Source organism: Ranitomeya variabilis, chromosome 4 (genome assembly GCF_051348905.1).
Source record: "Ranitomeya variabilis isolate aRanVar5 chromosome 4, aRanVar5.hap1, whole genome shotgun sequence".
Classification (NCBI taxonomy): domain Eukaryota; kingdom Metazoa; phylum Chordata; class Amphibia; order Anura; family Dendrobatidae; genus Ranitomeya; species Ranitomeya variabilis.
This window is the reverse complement of record NC_135235.1, coordinates 38,103,913-38,125,551: the sequence shown is the minus strand read 5'-3', so window position 1 is coordinate 38,125,551 and position 21,639 is coordinate 38,103,913. Positions and strand designations below refer to the sequence as shown.

The window sequence follows — 21,639 nt, the reverse complement described above, 5'->3', positions numbered from 1 at the left end:
CCTCCCGCCTACCAGCACCCACCATCCCTCCGGGAGTGAGTGCACTGCAAATGGCCTTTACTGTGTAGGAAATCACCGAAATACACAAGTACTCCAGTACATTATACAATAGTTAATTGATCGCATGGTCAAGTCCGATATTAGAAGAAAAAAAAAAACTAATAAGGTTTAGAAGAGAGCATCCGGAGGGCTTGATGTCAAGAATGAGATAAATTCTGGCCATTTTATGGTTTGCTGTATGCCTTAGAGAGCTGTCAGCCAAACGCTTATTAAGCCAACATCCATTCCTCCCGTCCGCCTATATACATGCATGGTGGGCTCCTGATCATGCATGCCCCCCTCAGTGATGAGAGGCGGATAAGCCGATGCTATATAACTCAGATGGAGAACAAAGGATTAGGCATATAGAAATACAACATGCCCAATCCTTTTTTACTACAACTATTCATACACGTTAGATGGTTGGTCCAGTCCTGCTGAAATCAGGACTAATGCCTATCTAATGTGTGAGCACTCTTTTTCAGTGTATCTGATGGGAGTAATTCCTGATGTTTATGCCTTTTCCTGTTTTAGGAACCAGCCATTATATATATTAGACAGTCAAGCAGTCTCAGGACTTATGTGAACACACTTACGCTGCTGAAATTCAACATGGCAGATCCATATCTTGGAACAGACTCATAGACACTTGATGGTCTACTGGTCCCGTCCAAATCAGTGGGTTCAGTTGATGTTTATTCAATGTTAAAGAGAATCTACCACCAGGTTTTTGCTACCCCATTTACAGCACTTACTGGGCTGCTTATGGCTGTTTGGTTCTCTGAATACTGAGCTCTTTTATAACCCCACCCACACCACTAATTGGTAGCTTGTTGCCTAAACACACCCAATCAGTGGTGGGGGCGGAGTTAAACAAAGCTCATGCATATGGAGGACTACCTGGCAGTAGGTTTACTAGTCCAGTAGTAATAATTTTCTGCTGATAAAACCGTGATATTATCAAAACTACAGCAAGCAGCCCAGTAAGTGACACATTGCCGTAACCAGGGTCTCTGACTCTACATTATGCTTCAATCAGATTAGGTGGTAAAAACCTGGTGACAGGTTCCCTTTAAATTCCATTTCACAGCGTATCTGCTATGCGAAACGTATAATCCGAGGAGCCATAAACTTTTATTTTCAACGGCAATCAACAGCACAAAGTTGTGTATATTCAGCAGCACAATGTAAATGTGATCCCAGCCTTCAATATCCATGTGGCTTCTCTGACACTCACTCTCCTGCGGGTCCTTCCAGCAATCAACCCTTGTCCATACATTCAGCTTAACGATCCCCCTTATCTCCCTCCTATACATGCAGGGATTTCACCTGGTTCTAATCAATGTTGAAGTTTGGGACCAGAATATACTCCTGCCACAATCCCTGACCTAGATATGAGAAGAGGAATTCACAATGAGGCAGAAGAAAAGGTGACAAATAAAAACTCTAACCTGAAATATCCTTTTTGGGCAGCAATCATCAGGGGACTGAATCCTAGTTTATCCGGAATGTCGGCCTTCACGTTCCTACAACGGGAAAACAACAAGAAAAAGTTAAGAGAAAGTTTCATAGGGTCTTTCTTGTACAGAAACTTTTTTTTTACATTCAAGTTAGGACTGGAGGCTTCTATCGTTTTCAAAGTACAACCCTCATTATTTATAGCTGATGTAACAAGCATAAAATTAAAGGACAAATTATCACCTATCCACAGAATAGCGATAGTCTATCGACCACTGTATTGCTATGGACAAGGATTGGAGTGGTGGCATTCATGTGTTACCACTGCTTCACCAGGAACGACGAGGGTCCTAATGATCAGACTCCCAATTAACGCCTAAATGAGATTAATATTTTTTTTTTCTGGACTAAAAAAACTGATGTTCTATCCTATTTCATCAATATTAGATTGCTGGAGGTCCGATTCTCAGCCCCTCTGACAATCAGCAAAATCTCACCATTTATCAGACACAGCAGCATAGTCCCATTTACTTGAATGGAGCTGCTGTGACCTGCAATGTCATGTACAAGGAACCGCTGCACCCTTTCTTTTGACTGATGGAATTGACAAAAAGTTGGACCCCCGCCGATCCGATATTGATGATCTACCCTAAGGAAAGGCAACTCCTTTAATATCTAAGGCCAGGGCTTCTTCACGAATTTACGCAATGTTGCGTGACGTATCGGCAGTCAGCAACGTCAACTGAAAATCTATTGATACAAGTCTTCCGTCGCCTTTACGCAACAACGGAATTTTCAAGCAATAAAATAAAAAGCCATGAACTGCTTGGCGTGAGCCCACTGACATGCTAACACAGTAGATAACATTTCCTTCTTTCAGGCTTCTCAGGAAAATGTTCGGCTTTTGATGAACATTTTCTGATGACCTTCCAACAAAGCGAAAAAATACAATGCCATAAATGAGAAATGGCTTCCCGTAAAACAGAATGGCAGATGGGATTTCTCGGAGGAATTTAAGTGGATGGAGAAGAGGGTGCAATACGCCACAAAAGTGGCCAATATATCACCGGGCCAGTTATAAGACTATTTCACCTATAGTAGTTACAGGAAACGCTCAGGGACATTTCTACACGAGCAAGAACTGACGATAGAAACTAACAGAAAGCCAACAATAGCGCAGGACGCAGGGAACAGAAGAAATCCCTGAATCATTTTTAAACAATTGATGTATAAAAGACTTTGCCCAAAATGCGGCATATTGAAAATCAGCGTAACGTCAGTAAGTACATAATATTCCTTACATAGTCATATAGTCTATATAAAGAGCATTAAAAGCCTTAGCAAAGAACAAAAGAGTAAGAAAGAGAAATAATAAAAGAAAGAGAGGAAAGAGGAAAGAAGAGAAAGACAGAGAAAAGGGAAAAAGAAATAGGAAGGAAGAAAGACAGAAAGAGAGAGAGAAAAAAAGAAAGAAGGAAAAAGAAGAGAAAGAAAAATGAAAGAGAAATTAAGAAAAAAGAAAGAGAAAGAAAGAGAAAGAAATATAGAAAGAAAGATAAAGAAAGAGAAAGAGAGCACAAGAGAGAAAAATAAATACATTGAGAAAAAATAAAGCACAAGAGAGTGAAAGGAAAAGTGTAAGAGACAAAAAGATGGCAAGAGCAAAAAAGAGAAAGGAAAGAAAGATCGATAGACAAACTGTGAAAAAGAGAGAAAGAGTACAAGAGAGAAAGAAGGCATGGCGGGGCAGTTCCTGTTTGCATTCCGACACATTAGGTGAATCTGGCTAAGGACGGGTTCACACGAGCGCATTTTACAGTCTGTATAGGGACCACAAAGTCCAGACTGAGCGCAGGGTCTCCAGACCTGAACTCACAGCCGTATATGTGTCAATGAGGTTGTAAGTTTGGGTCGGGAGATGGACCGCGACCTACACCTGTGTGAACCCGGCCGTAAATCCCCTGTAAGTTTAGCAGGTTGGTGGATTCTCTTTTTGAGGAAGAGGAAACACCAAGAACACAATCAGTCCCGTACCAATAATTTAGGTGATTAATTAGCAAATACATCATTTTAGCTTCCATGGAGGGAGTGGCCCTAAAATCACAATTAAAATGATGCATATTTTGGCCATTGGAACATGATTGTAGGCCAAACATTTTTGCAGACTGAACTGTTAGGTTTCGTGCACATGATGTCTTCTAAGCTCGGCGATTCCATCGAGCTCTTTAAAACGGAACCCGCTCCCGGAAATGCCAGCGTTGTTTGTGGTGTTTTTAAAATGGGCATCTTCCATCTATGTTTTTGGACTCACCATAAACATCTTTATTTAGTTTGTGGCATCTTTCAAGCGATCAGGTCACTTCTTTTAGCCGCTTGGCTTCTTTTGAAACCTGAAGCAGTTAAATGTCGATAAAAAGACTGAACATCGAGTCGTTTATACGTAAAAATGGATATCATCATTCTTTGAGAGTTTTTAGGGAGTTTTTTCAGGCAGTTTTCAGAGTGGAAACTCTTACCTTTACAAATATGGCACACTCGGCACTGGGGACAACGCATGAAGGCCGTAAGGTTGCCGTAACTGGGGTTCAACTGGAACTCTGGCTGCGGAGACATGCGCAGTACGACTTCCAGGACAAAGGAGACAGCGATGGGCGGCTGAAATGTACCAATGACGTTACTCGTAGCCTATTGGTGAGTGTTTGCTATAATATATGGCAGAAGGAACTCCCTCAGTACCCCCTGATGAAGCTATACGCGAAACATGCCTCAGTATCCTAGGCAGGGTGAGGCACTTGGTGTTATTACAGTTGTCCTTTTTAATATTGGTTGGATACAGGAGTTGGTCAACAACTGACACTCCATTTTGCCATTGTGGGACGTTTAGGGTTTTTATGGAGTGTTGTTATATATTTTTTTTGTTATATTTTTTTCTTTAGTAATTTAGTTATTGTTTTTTTTTCTGCATTTAACAAAGTTTGCACATTTATATTTCACATAATATGGTCATTTACTTGCCATGATTTTTTTGGGCTTTTACCTATTTTTGCTACTCTTTAATGCTTTCTATTTGCGGTAGCAATTTATTATGTGTTTATGGTCCAAATTAGGTTACTTATTGGGCTTCAGAGCGGACCCACCTGAAAAAGACGCTCTTAAACATCAGAAAACTTTTTCTAGTAGATGAGACTTTTGACAGACTGTCCATTTACACTCTGTTCACCGGCGTAATTTAGAAAACCCTTAACGTGGTGATTGCTTCCAAAATGATTTTGTGGCCTGACGTGTAAAACTGCATTATTCTTACTATATTGTGGCCATAGCTGATTCTTTGGTGCTGATATTAATAATTCACGTCGTCTTATCACCCGGCTCCTTGGAACATTTCCTCCGGCAAGTCTAATTCAAATTATCAAGTCGGAATATTTTTTTATTTTTTTTGTATTTAAATATGGGAACAGAAAGTCTCCAAACTTTTTCAAGAAGTTTTACTTGTAACCTTTTGTAATTTTCAGAATAACCCTCTCATTCCTTATCTCAGTCAAAGCGCTTGTGAGTACCCAGAAGTGACATTTGTATGGATTACATGCAGATGAGTTTCTTTATAAAAGTCAGGTAGTTTCCATTTTCGCGTTTAACTTTTTAGAATGATTTGAGCAAAATACTCAAATCATCCACATTTAAAAAAAAAATGTATTATATTTTTTTGTGAAGTCAATCTGAGCTGCTTGATAATCTGGATTCGGCAGAAGTTATCTAGGCTTTGTAGACTGAAGTCAATCTAAAACTTTACATATGTCGGTGCTCATTATTTCACTTGCAATAGAAGAAGTTTACAAAAACTTCTTAAACTTTATAAGTCACTTGTTATTAAAAATACTCAACGTTCTCAAGACAGGAGGGAGTTTTAATTTTGTTGTTTACTGCTCCTTGACTAGGTGACCGGCCACTTCTGCAGTCTAATCAGTGGAGATCGATTTCCTAGGCAAGAAGTGCAGCACTTCCAAGCACTTTTCTATAGAGCTTGGGAGTGCTGCTCTGAAGCTGGCCGAACTGCTGTGTCACAGAGTATCTCTGATGCTGTAGAGGTAGAACTGTTTCAGCTTGCAGAATAAGAGAATTCGAGCCAAGGTGCTGATCTGAACTGTCCATCAATCAGGGGTGCACAGACCTGGGCTGAGGAGCGATGTGCTGTAACGCACAGTGTGGGAAGACTAAGTGCAACACTAGGGGAAGAGGGGAAGGAACCCCAAATGCTAGGAAATGTTGGATTAGAGAACTCTAGGCAGATCTAATAGCACCCTGCCTACTCTACTGTCCCTATATTGGTTCCACACCAATCACCGAGCAGGAAACCTAGGCCCTGAATAGGGAAGGGGGGGATGAGCACTGGTCAGTCCCCACTGTACACTAATGAGAAGGGAGAAAAACAAGGGGAAGAAAATTAACTTGAGCAGACTACAGAGAGGTAACACCTGAAGCAGACTGAGAGCATATAAACACCCAGGTCCAGGTGTGTCAATTGGAGCCAGAGGGAGGTTGCCACTAGGTCCAAAAGTCAGAAGGATTAAGAAGGCGTGTGCAATGCCAAACGCAGAGACCTTCTGCAGCCAGATGTAGAGCGACGGTCTGCTGCATCTGACACACCCGTGACATGTGCTCCTGATAACCACTTTACATTTTTTAGTCACTTGCTCTTCAACCTACACAAACTCTCTAATACTTCCATATGAAAAGTTCCAGTTGTTTCTGTTGACATCATACGCTACAAAAAACATCTGACTGCTGTGCTTGCCAACAAGGGTTTTGCCAGCAAGCCTTGTTTGCCTGAGGGATCAAATACGGTACTTATTTCTCAGTGCAAAATGCAAATACATTTAAATATATGTTCATGTCTTTGTCAGTGGGCAAACTTACAAAATCAGCAAGAGATCAAATAATTATTTCCTTCATTGTAGCAGCTGTTCTCCACCTACTAGCTCAGAAAGAACTGAACATTAGAAATAGGGTGAGGACAAGGGAAAATGTATTAAAAATATAGGATATTAGGTATACAATGGCCAGAAATAGTGTTATTCTTCATGTACAGTGAATCCTTGAAACAGGTTGTTACTGTCAGTATCAGATGGTGTCGGAATAAGAGTAACTGACAACCCAAGAAAAAATGGAAATGGATGTGTGAGTAATGCCAGAGAGAGGAAGCTCGGGAGGAGCAGGATCAATCTCCCACGTCCTACAGAGATCACGGCACTGGAGTCCAGTTGGTATTAGTCCAGTTTTTTATATCAGTTGCCAAACCCTCTCAGGATAGGAAAGCTGGCAAAGGCTTAATAACAGATAATTTTTCTACTGTAAATCAATAATGAGAGAAGGATCACAGAATTGTGCCCTGGGCTGTTATACTGATAAGTGTAAAACAAGCCGGACCTTGCTTCTCTGATATTTCTACTGTGCGGAATCTAACGCCAGTCACACGGCGCTCGCCCACCGGGCACAAGGATCACACGTTACTGTCCGATTTCGACAAGACCCTCGAGTGAGATTAATAAAAAGACTGAATTTATCATCCTTTATAATCTGATTGATGGAGAGTATCGCTGGACATCAAAGTTTGCAAAACTCGATGCCTTCCTAGATAAAGGGCAGCTACAGATGTGATCAAACTAATGACTAATGGAGAGAAATAAGTTTTTCCTACATTAAAGGGATTGTTCACTTGGAAAAAAAATCAGTTTAGCAGTGTTCCTGATATAATTATATGCACTGTAATTTACTACTGTACTTGTGTTAGCAAAGTGTCCCCTTTCCACCATTGGTCTCGAGTCCTGGCAGCTCAACGTACGTTCCTTTGCTTGAAATAGGAGAGAGTGAACAGTGCGGTGTATGGAGGGGGCTGGCTGATTTCTGACTGTCGTCCCTTCTCCCTTACAGTCGATGCCTGAGAAGGGGACCGGCCTGGATACTGAAATTATTATTCAGCCAGCCCCCTCGAGGCACGTGCTTCAAAGGCAACTCATTATTTTACAGTCTTCATTAGTAGTACGTTTTACGGTCCCATTACTGTATTTTGCAGTCCTGATAGGAGACTTGAACCTGTGATCCTTTTGATCGCTTGTTCTGTAAAGTGCAATACTACAGTATTACAGTGCCTAATGTAAATCATGAATCTCAGCCCATGTTTGGACTTTACAGGAGTATCTAAATGGCCCACACGTAACTCATCTGTACCCAGCGATCACAATGCCGCTGGCCCTTGGGAGGTGGTGCATTCTCATCGACGAGAGCATACCACTGTCAGGTACTAGTAGCAGCATCTAAACGGTTAACAGCAGTGATCTGTGTTTAGCTTCGATCACTCCTGTTACAGACAGCGCGACTGTGTATCACAGCTGGCATCCATTGCACGTAGACAGCTAATTTTCACAGGGGGGCTCTGTCTGACTCCCGTTTTTAGGGAAATCACAGTCAGGGCCCCAGAATACAATAACATGAACGGAGATCTAATGAGCTCCATTTCTGGGGGTTTTGTCTGAACGTTTCCATTTGTTTAAATGTGTTCTCTTCTGACCATGTCTGAACAAATGGACACTTTCATAGAAAAAACACAAACGGCGTTCATTAGATCTCTGTTTCTGTCATTGTATTCAATGGCGATTTCCCTAACAACAGGATTCAGACGAACCATTGAATGCACTGCAGAAATTGCAGTGTGAACAGGGCTTGAGGATGAAACCAACCACATGTACATTTTCTGGTGAGGCCTCAATCAGGAAACCTCAGATTTATACAGTTCACATTCCTTGTAGCAGACATTGATAAATGGTATTAAAATATCACAGAATCACTGACCCAGTTTGAAGGATTTTTAGGACTACGGCTTCATCATTCATATTTACAGCTCGATGCAGATGTTCTCCAGTCATGGGCTCTCCTAAAAAACACACAGGGATAATACACACAGCGATGTCACAGTACAGGGATAATATACACAGCGATGTCACAGTACAGGGATAATATACACAGCGATGTCACAGTACAGAGATAATAAACACAGTGATGTCACAGTACAGGGATAATACACAGTGATGTCACAGTACAGGGATAATAAACACAGTGATGTCACAGTACAGGGATAATATACACAGCGATGTCACAGTACAGGGATAATAAACACAGATGTCACAGTACAGAGAATACACACAGTGATGTCACAGTACAGGGATAATATACACAGTGACGTCACAGTACAGAGATAATAAACACAGAGATGTCACAGTACAGGGGTAATAAACACAAAGATGTCACAGTACAGGGATAATAAACACAGAGATGTCACAGTACAGGGATAATAAACACAGAGATGTCACAGTACAGGGATAATAAACACAGCGATGTCACAGTACAGGGATAATACACACAGAGATGTCACAGTACAGGGATAATACACACAGTGATGTCACAGTACAGGGATAATACACACAGTGATGTCACAGTACAGAGATAATAAACACAGTGATGTCACAGTACAGGGATAATAAACACAGTGATGTCACAGTACAGGGATAATAAACACAGCGATGTCACAGTACAGGGATAATAAACACAGCGATGTCACAGTACAGGGATAATACACACAGTGATGTCACAGTACAGGGATAATACACACAGTGATGTCACAGTACAGGGATAATACACACAGTGATGTCACAGTACAGAGATAATAAACACAGTGATGTCACAGTACAGGGATAATAAACACAGTGATGTCACAGTACAGGAAGAATACACACAGTGATGTCACAGTACAGGGATAATAAACACAGTGATGTCACAGTACAGAGATAATACACAGTGATGTCACAGTACAGGTATAATACACACAGTGATGTCACAGAACAGAGATAATACACACAGTGATGTCACAGAACAGAGATAATACACACAGTGATGTCACAGTACAGGGATAATATACACAGCGATGTCACAGTACAGGGATAATAAACACAGATGTCACAGTACAGGGATAATAAACAGTGATGTCACAGTACAGAGATAATAAACACAGAGATGTCACAGTACAGGGGTAATAAACACAAAGATGTCACAGTACAGGGATAATAAACACAGAGATGTCACAGTACAGAGATAATAAACACAGAGATGTCACAGTACAGGGATAATAAACACAGAGATGTCACAGTACAGGGGTAATAAACACAGTGATGTCACAGTACAGGGATAATAAACACAGCGATGTCACAGTACAGGGATAATAAACACAGCGATGTCACAGTACAGGGATAATAAACACAGAGATGTCACAGTACAGGGATGATACACACAGTGATGTCACAGTACAGGGATAATACACACAGTGATGTCACAGTACAGGGATAATACACACAGTGATGTCACAGTACAGAGATAATAAACACAGTGATGTCACAGTACAGGGATAATAAACACAGTGATGTCACAGTACAGGAAGAATACACACAGTGATGTCACAGTACAGGGATAATAAACACAGTGATGTCACAGTACAGGGATAATACACACAGTGATGTCACATTACAGGGATAATACACACAGTGATGTCACAGTACAGGGATAATACACACAGTGATGTCACAGTACAGGGATAATACACACAGTGATGTCACAGTACAGAGATAATAAACACAGTGATGTCACAGTACAGGGATAATACACAGTGATGTCACAGTACAGGAATAATACACACAGTGATGTCACAGTACAGGGATAATAAACACAGTGATGTCACAGTATAGGGATAATAAACACAGTGATGTCACAGTACAGGGATAATACAGTGTTGTCACAGTACAGGGATAATACACAGTGATGTCACAGTACAGGAATAATACACACAGTGATGTCACAGTACAGGAATAATACAGTGTTGTCACAGTACAGGGATAATACACACAGTGATGTCACAGTACAGGGATAATACACACAGTGAGGTCACAGTACAGGAAGAATACACACAGTGATGTCACAGTACAGGGATAATACACACAGTGAGGTCACAGTACAGGAAGAATACACACAGTGATGTCACAGTACAGGGATAATACACACAGTGATGTCACAGTACAGGGATAATACACACAGTGATGTCACAGTACAGGAATAATACACACAGTGATGTCACAGTACAGGGATAATAAACACAGTGATGTCACAGTATAGGGATAATAAACACAGTGATGTCCCAGTACAGGGATATTACAGTGTTGTCACAGTACAGGGATAATACACAGTGATGTCACAGTACAGGAATAATACACACAGTGATGTCACAGTACAGGAATAATACACACAGTGATGTCACAGTACAGGGATAATACACACAGTGAGGTCACAGTACAGGAATAATACACAGTGATGTCACAGTACAGAGATAATACACACAGTGATGTCACAGTACAGGGATAATACACACAGTGGTGTCACAGTACAGGGATAATACACACAGTGATGTCACAGTACAGGAATAATACACACAGTGATGTCACAGTACAGGGATAATACACACAGTGAGGTCACAGTACAGGAATAATACACAGTGATGTCACAGTACAGAGATAATACACACAGTGATGTCACAGTACAAGGATAATACACACAGTGGTGTCACAGTAAAGGGATAATACACACAGTGATGTCACAGTACAGAGATGATAAACACAGAGATGTCACAGTACAGGGATAATACACAGTGATGTCACAGTACAGGGATAATACACACAGTGAGGTCACAGTACAGGAAGAATACACACAGTGAGGTCACAGTACAGGGATAATACACACAGTGATGTCACAGTACAGGGATATTAAACACAGTGATGTCACAGTACAGAGATAATACACACAGTGATGTCACAGTACAGGGATAATAAACACAGTGATGTCACAGTTTAGAGATAATATACACAGTGATGTCACAGTACAGGGATAATACACACAGTGAGGTCACAGTACAGGGATATTAAACACAGTGATGTCACAGTACAGAGATAATACACACAGTGATGTCACAGTACAGGGATAATAAGCAGAGTGATGTCACAGTACAGGGATAATACAAAACAGTGATGTCACAGTACAGGGATAATACACACAGTGATGTCACACTACAGAGATGATACACACAGTGATGTCACAGTACAGGGATAATACACACAGTGAAGTCACAGTACAGGGATAATACACATAGTGATGTCATAGTACAGGGATAATACACAGTGATATCACAGTACAGGGATAATACACACAGTGATGTCACAGTACAGGGATAATACACACAGTGATGTCACATTACAGAGATGATACACACAGTGATGTCACAGTACAGGGATAATAAACACAGTGATGTCACAGTACAGAGATAATACACACAGTGATGTCACAGTACAGGGATAATACACACAGTGAGGTCACAGTACAGGGATAATAAACACAGTGATGTCACAGTACAGAGATAATACACACAGTGATGTCACAGTACAGGGATAATACACACAGTGAGGTCACAGTACAGGGATAATAAACACAGTGATGTCACAGTACAGAGATAATACACACAGTGATGTCACAGTACAGGGAAAATAAACACAGCGATGTCAAAGTACAGGGATAATAAGCAGAGTGATGTCACAGTACAGGGATAATACAAAACAGTGATGTCACAGTACAGGGATATTACACACAGTGATGTCACAGTACAGGGATAATAAACAGTGATGTCACAGTGCAGGGATAATAAACACAGAGATGTCACAGTACAGAGATGATACACACAGTGATGTCACAGTACAGGGATAATACACACAGTGAAGTCACAGTACAGGGATAATAAACACAGAGATGTCACAGTACAGGGATAATACACACAGTGATGTCACAGTACAGGGATAATACACAGTGATATCACAGTACAGGGATAATACACATAGTGATGTCACAGTACAGGGATAATACACAGTGATATCACAGTACAGGGATAATACACACAGTGATGTCACAGTACAGGGATAATACACACAGTGATGTCACAGTACAGGGATAATACACACAGTGATGTCACAGTACAGGGATAATACACACAGTGATGTCATAGTACAGGGATAATGCACAGTGATATCACAGTACAGGGATAATACACACAGTGATGTCACAGTACAGAGATAATACACAGTGATATCACAGTACAGGGATAAAACACACAGTGATGTCACAGTACAGGGATAATACACACAGTGATGTCACATTACAGAGATGATACACACTCGGTGCATTAATGATGACATCACTGTTTGCATTTTGTGCTGTAACGCCACTAAGTGATGTCACATTTCAAAAATACTGCATACAGTGATGTCACAGTTCATGGAAATAATAATGTAACATAGGAATATGTGACGCAAGAAAGGCGACATAACCGCAAAGAAAAAAAAGTCACAAAATAATACTGCATATAGCTGGTTCATAAGTAACAACAGGGCCCACAATTGCGCCCCCTTTTTGAGTTAAACCGTTTTCTCCTCCTGTTCCTGACAGCTGCATTTTAACACTTGTTTGTGACTCATCTGACATCGCAGAGTATTTGGTTATTCGGCAGTTATTACGTCCTGTCTCTCATTTTTTATTTATACATATAATATTGTTTATCTGTCATTTATTATTTACTTTTCAAAGTGCAATTTCACAATAGGGCAGATGCAGATTCCTTGGGTTTATTTTAGCCTACATAGCAGAGACATTTTTTTAAAATTCAGAGACAAGATATCTGCCCATGGGAAAGTGTAAAAACGTTAGTAAGTCAGCCGCCCTCTGCAAGACGGAACAATACTAATTAAGACGGCGGATGGCATGGGCTGTCAGAGCGACGTAAGTGAAATTCCCAAAAGAAAGTACATGTCAAAAAAATACAATGCTGAAAAGATGTGGAAAACATGGCCCTCTTATAAAAATGCTATATATATATATTTTATTTCAATTTCTTAATCCCATCTTCTGTTGGTCCCTTGATAACAGAGACGTGGTGCTAAATGACACATCACAATGCCTCCAAATAACACCAAGTCTGTCCGGGGGAAAAATCGTAGCTTGCAAGAGGTCAGTATAATCATTTATTTCTTTTTTTTATTAATATCAGTCGATTCACGCTGCCTAAACCATGGACAGTACGATCCAGGGCCTGACTGCAGCCAGGAAGCGTCACTCTGAAATGCTCCACTCTACTTGATTGACAGGTCTCTCTCTAATCACACACGAGAGTGGTGCCCTTTAAAGGGATTTTCTCAAGTTGTATCCTGTGCGCTCCTTAAGATGGACCGTTCAGACCATTGGGATGGTCGCACTTTTCTAGGCTGCTAACAGCGAGCATGGCGAGGCTCGGAAGCTGGCAGGATCTAGTGATCTGGTCAGCTTCACAGCAGCCAAAACAGTCTGTAAATCATAGAGCGTCCTTGCACTGCATACTCTTTAAAGCTTAAAGGGGGTATTCCCATCTCCAAGATCCTATCCCAATATGTAGTAGGTGTAATAATAATAATATTAGCAAATACCTCCAATTAGAAAAGTAGAATAGTTCTTCTGGTTCGCTGTGTCATTTACCCCGTGTGCAGGGCATTCCTGCAGTTTAGGTATCCATGGTTACGACCACTAACAACTAACTGTCATTATCTGAGTGGTCGTCACCATAAAAACCTAAGCTACTGCAATGCCTTGCACATGAGGTAAGCGACATAGCTAATCAGAGGAACTATACTACATTTCTAATTGGAGGCATTTTTTAATATTATTATTATTACACCAATGACATATTGGGATAGGATCTTGGAGATGGGAATACACATTTAATGACTTTGGGCCTCAAGCAGTAGTCAGTCAAGCACAAAAAGATGGGGCTGGGCGAGGAATAGAACTGGGGGGAGGCAGTGGTTTGAGAAATTTTTTCCCTTAAAGTGGAAACTATAATCAGAAAATAGGGATTTTTGTGTACTCACCATAAAATCCTTTTCTCCGAGCCACTCATTGGGGGACACAGCGACATACTGTTTAAATCAGGTTTTTCTGTTTTTTTTTACATATCATAATCTGTTTTAATAAATAAAAATGTTGAAATTTACTCACCGGACACTGTGGCTTTTTTAAGTCACTAACTTCACGTTGTTTCAAGAAACAACACATGTACATAGCCCCGATTAACTGACTTTGACCCGATCTTTTGTACTGAAGCACCTAATGAGCCGGTGTAAAGGGAGCAGGGTCAGCTGAGACATCTCCTATAGTGAGCGGATCTTGTGTTATCAGCTGGGTATAGACGTGTTATCAGTCATTGTAATCCTGCCTCTGATGATAATGAGCCTGCTGAAAAGTAATCTAAAAATTTAAAGTCTAAAAATAAATAAATAATTTTATTTTTAATAAAGATCGTGATATGAAAAAAAAAAAAAAAAAACATATTACATATAAATGTAACAGTTGTAGTTTTTTCTCCTGATCGCTTCCTGCTTCTTTTCGTCTGCAGCCGGTGAATTGTGATCTTGGGGAATATTAGCTGGCTTTGCTGACACAATGGACATTGTCCTGTATAACACACTTTCTCCAGTTCGGAGGCATCATCGGTGTAAAGAAGAGACATTCCTGTATCTTGCCTTTAAACTGATTTGTAGCTTAGAAGTGGGAGAAGTGTAGAAAATTGAATGAGAGCGGATTTAGATAGCTGACATGATGGAAGTCTGCGATGCAGCGGCCCCGGCACAATACCTTCTCAGGAACTGCAGCAGATTGCTTAAAATGCTGCAGCGGCGAGATTACATTCTTTCGAACCTCGGTAATGCTAGAATGTGTCTGAGCGCAGGTATATGCCGCATGATACAGATTCTTAGTGGAAAGCCTAGAACAATCCTGTGTAAAATGGGCAGAAGAACCAGCGTAACGTGCCGCACATACGCCGAGATTTGGGTAAACATTGAATATAGGATTTTTTCTTTCTTAAAAACAAAAATGATTAACAGGACCCCTTAAAAATTTTCTTTATTCATAGCTCTTTTATGGACCAACCTCAGCACCGACAGTGAGCTCACTAACTCAAATCCTCTGCCTTTGATTGATGGAGCCGACTAAGAGGTCACGCAGCAGGCATTGAGGTTGGTCAGTACATGCCACCAGCTATAGGGAAAACCGTGAACACAACCCATACGGTGGTCTAAATGTGTTACACCATGGCCTTCAGCGTATCGGGGCTTGTCTCTTCTTGGACACACTTGGGACGTCATTGGTCGGCAATTGCAAAAGGCGCTGCCAGCAGCAGATCTTGATGAGTTGCCCAAGTGCATTAACACGTCTATCCATCCTGTTATTTCTATAATTTATTTATCAAATTTATAATTTATTTATAGAAATAAATAAATAAAACGCTCTGCTTTTAGGGTTTGCTCACACATGGTGAATTTTGCTGCAAATTTTCCAGCTGGATAGGTAGACAGAAAATACCAGGTGAATTACAGTCGCAGCAAAATGAATGAGAGTTAAAGAAATCTCATTCCCACGCTGCAGTAAGAATCTGCTAGAAACTGAACAGTAATTTATTCTGTGCATTTTCACAATGGATTTCGTCTTTTTCAAATGTAAAGAGGTGAAATGTGTGATAAATCAACAGCAGAGGCAAATTCACATATAACACATGCGGATTGTGTTATGAATCTGCTGCAAATCAATCTGAGGTGTAACATTTGCTCCTGAGTGCCAACATCCCAACGTTACATAAGCACGTGTTACACAATATCAGCCGTGCTCTGGCCAACGCAGTCACAGGGAAGGTCCACCTAACCGCAGACACGTGGACAAGTACTTGGGGACAGGGACAATACATTTTCTTGACAGCATACTGTGTGAACCTGGTGGAGTCTGGGACAGAGTCAGACGGTGGGTCATCACACATCTTATCCACACCAAGAATAGCGGCCCCAACTTCCATCAGGGTTTCAGTCTCCTCGTATTACAGTTCTTGTTCATCGGAACTAGTCTCTCTATCACTCCCTAGCTGGGAGGTCTGTGGCACTGCCTTGGCGAAGCGGCAGCACGGTCTGCCGAAGCTCATCTGTTTAGGTGATCAAGCTCACAACGCAGCAGAGCTGTTGAAAGGGATAAAAGACCAGACCAATCAGTGGCTCTTCCCGTTGAACCTCCAACCAGGTCTGGTTGTGTGCAATAATGGGCGTAACTCGGTGGCGGCTTTAAAGCTCGGCAAACTGGTACACATTCCATGCATTGCCCACGTGCTGAACTTGTTTGTATATCAGTTTTTAAAAACATACACTGACTTGCCGGACCTACTTGCCAAGGTACGCTGTGTCAGCACATTTCCGAAAGTCATCTCAGGCTTTTGCTGGTCTAGCTTACCTGCAGCAGCGCTTTTATTTGCCTCATCACCAACTGATTTGTGACGCTGGAATTCGACCTTTCATATGTTGGCAAGGCTTAGTGAGCAGCAGAGGGCAGTCTGTGAATTCCAGCTTCTCAATGCCCGTAAGAGTAACACTCAGCCCCTACACATAAGGCTAGGTTAGTGGCATCCGTTTAACGGATCCGTTACTAAGCGGCATTAACCAAAGGTAACGGATCAGTTAACGCACCCATTGCCATCCATTATCGTAACGCATGTCAAAATCTCAAAATCGGCATGCGTTAGTGATGATGTGTTACTTTGTGACGCACCCTCGAACGTGGTCTACCGCATTTTCGGGTACGTTAGGTCTACCGCCCAGCGAACGGATGCGTTCGCTGTGCATAGACCTCTATTACTAACGCATGCCGAGTGGGTGTGTATCGCTGACATATGAGAGCTTCTTCAAAACTTTAAGTACTGCACCAAGATGGTGAGCGCTGATGATGCTATTATCAGCATAACCGTCCCGCTGCTTTGTCTATTAAAACGTTCGCTGCAGAATCTCAAAGAGGAAACTTTGGATGCTGACCAGGTGGCTCTGGAGCAAGATTGTACAGTGGCTGATACCACACAACCCAGCCTCACACAATATTCTCAGGCCATATTGGGTGATGACGAGAAAGAGGATGAGGAGGAACAGGAGTTTTTGGTCTGTGCTACAGAGGGGACTCCAAATCCGAGCTTCATGCTTAACCAGCACGGATGGCATGAAGAGGAAGAGGAGGAGGAGGAGGCGATGCGTCGTGAGGAGGAGAGGATGGTTAGTGTTCTTCCTGGTGAGGACACTGAACGTTTGACTCTTCGTAGTCTGCCACACATGGCAGAGTTCATGTCCAGATGCCTTTCCTAAGACCCTTGCGTGAAACACATTTTGTCCAACATGAAATACTGGCTGTGCAGCTCTCTTGACCCACGGTACAAGGAGAAATTTCCTTCTCTCATGTCGGAGGCAGACGTGCCATTTTCAGTGCATGTGTGCCAGAGGGCCCCTGTGGAAGACTTGCTGAAAAGAATACCCTCAGACAACACTGCTGGCAGAGGTACCGGCTCTTTTCACCCACAAGGATTACAGGGGAGGGCCACGCACACCAGGTGCAACTCAATGGGGGGGGGGGGCAAAATGTCCACTAACTGGGTCATTTTTATGAAACCGGGAAGAGACCGTATGCACTATCCCGTGAGGGTGCCCGGGTAGGATCCCACACCATATATAAATATAAAGAAACCCGGCACTCAACTTATAGTGAATCTCGTAGGATTTATTAAAGCAAGAAACATTTCGGCCTGTATTGGCCTTCTTCAGTCAACGTGCTGCCTGTGGGAGCTGTAGAGAATAGGGCAGAAAAGATCTGCCAGTGCTGTTTATCAGAGGATTGTAATGTGTGCAGGCTCACAGGGTCCGGCTGAATAAAGATTAATGAAGTCCTCGGTAACCTGAGAGGAGGAAGAACGGAGGGCGTGCGAGTCCTGGCGACGCGGTATCCACCGCTTGTCTGTCAAGCGGTGGATACCGCGTCGCCAGGACTCGCACGCCCTCCGTTCTTCCTCCTCTCAGGTTACCGAGGACTTCATTAATCTTTATTCAGCCAGACCCTGTGAGCCTGCACACATTACAATCCTCTGATAAACAGCACTGGCAGATCTTTTCTGCCCTATTCTCTACAGCTCCCACAGGCAGCACGTTGACTGAAGAAGGCCAATACAGGCCGAAACGTTTCTTGCTTTAACCCCTTCAAGTCGCGGCCCTTTTTCGTTTTTGTGTTTTCGTTTTTCGCTCCCCTCCTTCCCAGAGCCATAACTTTTTTATTTTTCCGTCAATATGGCCATGTGAGGGCTTATTTTTTGCGGGACGAGTTGTACTTTTGAACGACATCATTGGTTTTACCATGTCATGTACTAGAAAACGGGAAAAAAATTCCAAGTGCGGTGAAATTGCAAAAAAAGTGCAATCCCACACTTGTTTTTTGTTTGGCTTTTTTGCTAGGTTCACTAAATGCTAAAACTGACCTGCCATTATGATTCTCTAGGTCATTACGAGTTCATAGACACCTAACATGTCTAGGTTATTTTTTATCCAAGTGGTGAAAAAAAATTCCAAACTTTGCTTAAAAAAAAAAAAAAAAGTGCAATTTTCCGATACCCGTAGCGTCTCCAATTTTCGTGATCTGGGGTCGGGTGAGGGCTTATTTTTTGCGTGCCGAGCTGATGTTTTTAATGATACCATTTCGGTGCAGATACGTTCTTTTGATCGCCCGTTATTGCATTTTAACGCAATGTCGCGGCGACCAAAAAAACTTAATTCTGGCGTTTCGGATTTTTTTCTTGCTACGCTGTTTAGCGATCAGGTTAATGCTTTTTTTTATTTGATAGATCGGGCGATTCTGAACGCGGCGATACCAAATATGTGTAGGTTTGGTGTTTTTTTTAATTGTTTTATTTAGGATGGGGCGAAAGGGGGGTGATTTAAACTTTTATATTTTTAATATTTTTTTCACATTTTTAAAAACTTTTTTTTTTCACTTTTGCCATGCTTCAATAGCCTCCAAGGGAGGCTAGAAGCAGGCACAGCCCGATCGGCTCTGCTACATAACAGCGATCATCAGATCGCTGTTATGTAGCTGAAATGCAGGTGTGCTGTGAGCGCCGACCACAGGGGGGCGCTCACAGCTACCGGCGATCAGTAACCATAGAGGTCTCAAGGACCTCTATGGTTACCTTCCTGATGCATCGCCGACCCCCGATCATGTGACGGGGGTCGGCGATGACGTCATTTCCGGCCGCCCGGCCGGATGCGGTAGTTAAATGCCGCTGTCTGCATTTGACAGCGGCATTTAACAGGTTAATAGCGGCGGGTGAATAGCGATTTCACCCGCCGCTATTGTGCGCACATGTCAGCTGTACAAAACAGCTGACATGTCGCGACTTTGATGTGCGCTCACCGCCGGAGCGCGCATCAAAGCAGGGGACCCGACATGCGCAGTACATGTACGGCGCATGTCGCGAAAGGGTTAATAAATCCTACGAGATTCACTATAAGTTGAGTGCCGGGTTTCTTTATATTTTTATGAAACCGTCACATCAGCAAGGGCTATCTGTGGGTGCAACTATAACGAGGAGGGAGAAGTTGACCAAGATGGTGAAGGACTATTTAAGTGATCATACCAGGGTCCTTCCTGATTCTTCAGTGCCCTTTAACTATTGGTTGTCCCCATCACGGTCTCTTACAGCATGTGTGATACAGCCCCCCTGGGGTAACTTTTGGAAACCTCAATGCAAACATCAATGCATTAATATGCTCCACACAATTCTTCATGTTTCAGCCTTACATAGAATAATAATATGAGTAATGAAATATGATATATACAGCTCTGGCAAAAATTAAGAGACCACTGCAAAATGTTCAGATTGTCTGATTTTTCTCTTTATAGGTATATTTTTGAGTAAAATGTAAACAACAATACTAATGTTTTAACTCAGGAAGAGTTCAGAAATCAATATTTTGTGGAATAACCATGATTTTTAATCACAGCTTTCATGCGTCTTGGCATGCTTTCCACCAGTCTTTCACACTGCTTTTGGGTGACCTTATGCCACTCCTGGTACAACAATTTACAGTGCCTTGCGAAAGTATTCGGCCCCCTGGAACTTTTCAACCTTTTCCCACATATCATGCTTCAAACATAAAGATACCAAATGTAAATTTTTGGTGAAGAATCAACAACAAGTGGAACACAATTGTCAAGTTAAACGAAATTTATTGGTTATTTTAAATTTTTGTGGAAATTCAAAAACTGAAAAGTGGGGCGTGCAATATTATTCGACCCCTTTACTTTCAGTGCAGCAAACTCACTCCAGAAGTTCATTGTGGATCTCTGAATGATCCAATGTTGTCCTAAATGCAATGTTCCCCAACTCTGAGGACTGGTTTTTCCAGCAGGACAATGCGCCATGCCACACAGCTAGATCAATCAAGGTGTGGATGAAGGACCACCACATCAAATCCCTGTCATGGCCAGACCAATCTCCAGACCTGAACCCCATTGAAAACCTCCGGAATGTAATCAAGAGGATGATGGATAGTCACAAGCCATCAAACAAAGAAGAACTGCTTAAATGTTTGTACCGGGAGTGGCATAAGGTCACCCAAAAGCAGTGTGGAAGACTGGTGGAAAGCATGCCAAGACGCATGAAAGCTGGGATTAAAAATCATGGTTATTCCACAAAATATTGATTTCTGAACTCTTCCTGAGTTAAAACATTAGTATTGTTGTTTCTAAATGATTATGAACTTTTTTTTATTTTGCATTCTTTGAGGTCTGCAAGCTATGCATTTTTTTGCTATTTTGACCATTTCTCATTTTCAGAAAATAAATACATAATTTATTGCTTGGAACTTCGGAGACATGTTGTCAGAGTTTATAGAATAAAAGAGCAATTTACATTTTACTCACAAATATATCTATAAAGAGAAAAATCAGACAAACGGAACATTTTGCAGTGGTCTCTTAATTTTTGCCAAAGCTGTATATATGTGTGTGTGTATATATATATATATATATATATATATACACTGCTAGTTCGGAAATCTTACCCACACATCCCTTTATAAAGGGTAATTCGACATAAGACCGCTGTTACCATACACCATATACTGCTCATAT

The 21,639-nt window shown here is 41.7% G+C and overlaps 1 protein-coding gene across 2 annotated transcripts in view; it reads right to left on the bottom strand.

Moving 5' to 3' along the window:
• FANK1 (fibronectin type III and ankyrin repeat domains 1) overlaps positions 1-21,639 on the bottom strand; it is a 104,840-nt gene that overhangs the window by 12,759 nt on the left and 70,442 nt on the right. For both annotated transcript variants that reach the window (XM_077258372.1, XM_077258373.1), the window contains exons 4-5: positions 8,344-8,425; positions 1,491-1,565 (exon numbers count right to left, since the gene is read on the bottom strand). In XM_077258372.1, the coding sequence (XP_077114487.1) occupies positions 1,491-1,565; positions 8,344-8,425 (157 nt within the window). The remainder of the gene's footprint in view (positions 1-1,490; positions 1,566-8,343; positions 8,426-21,639) is intronic.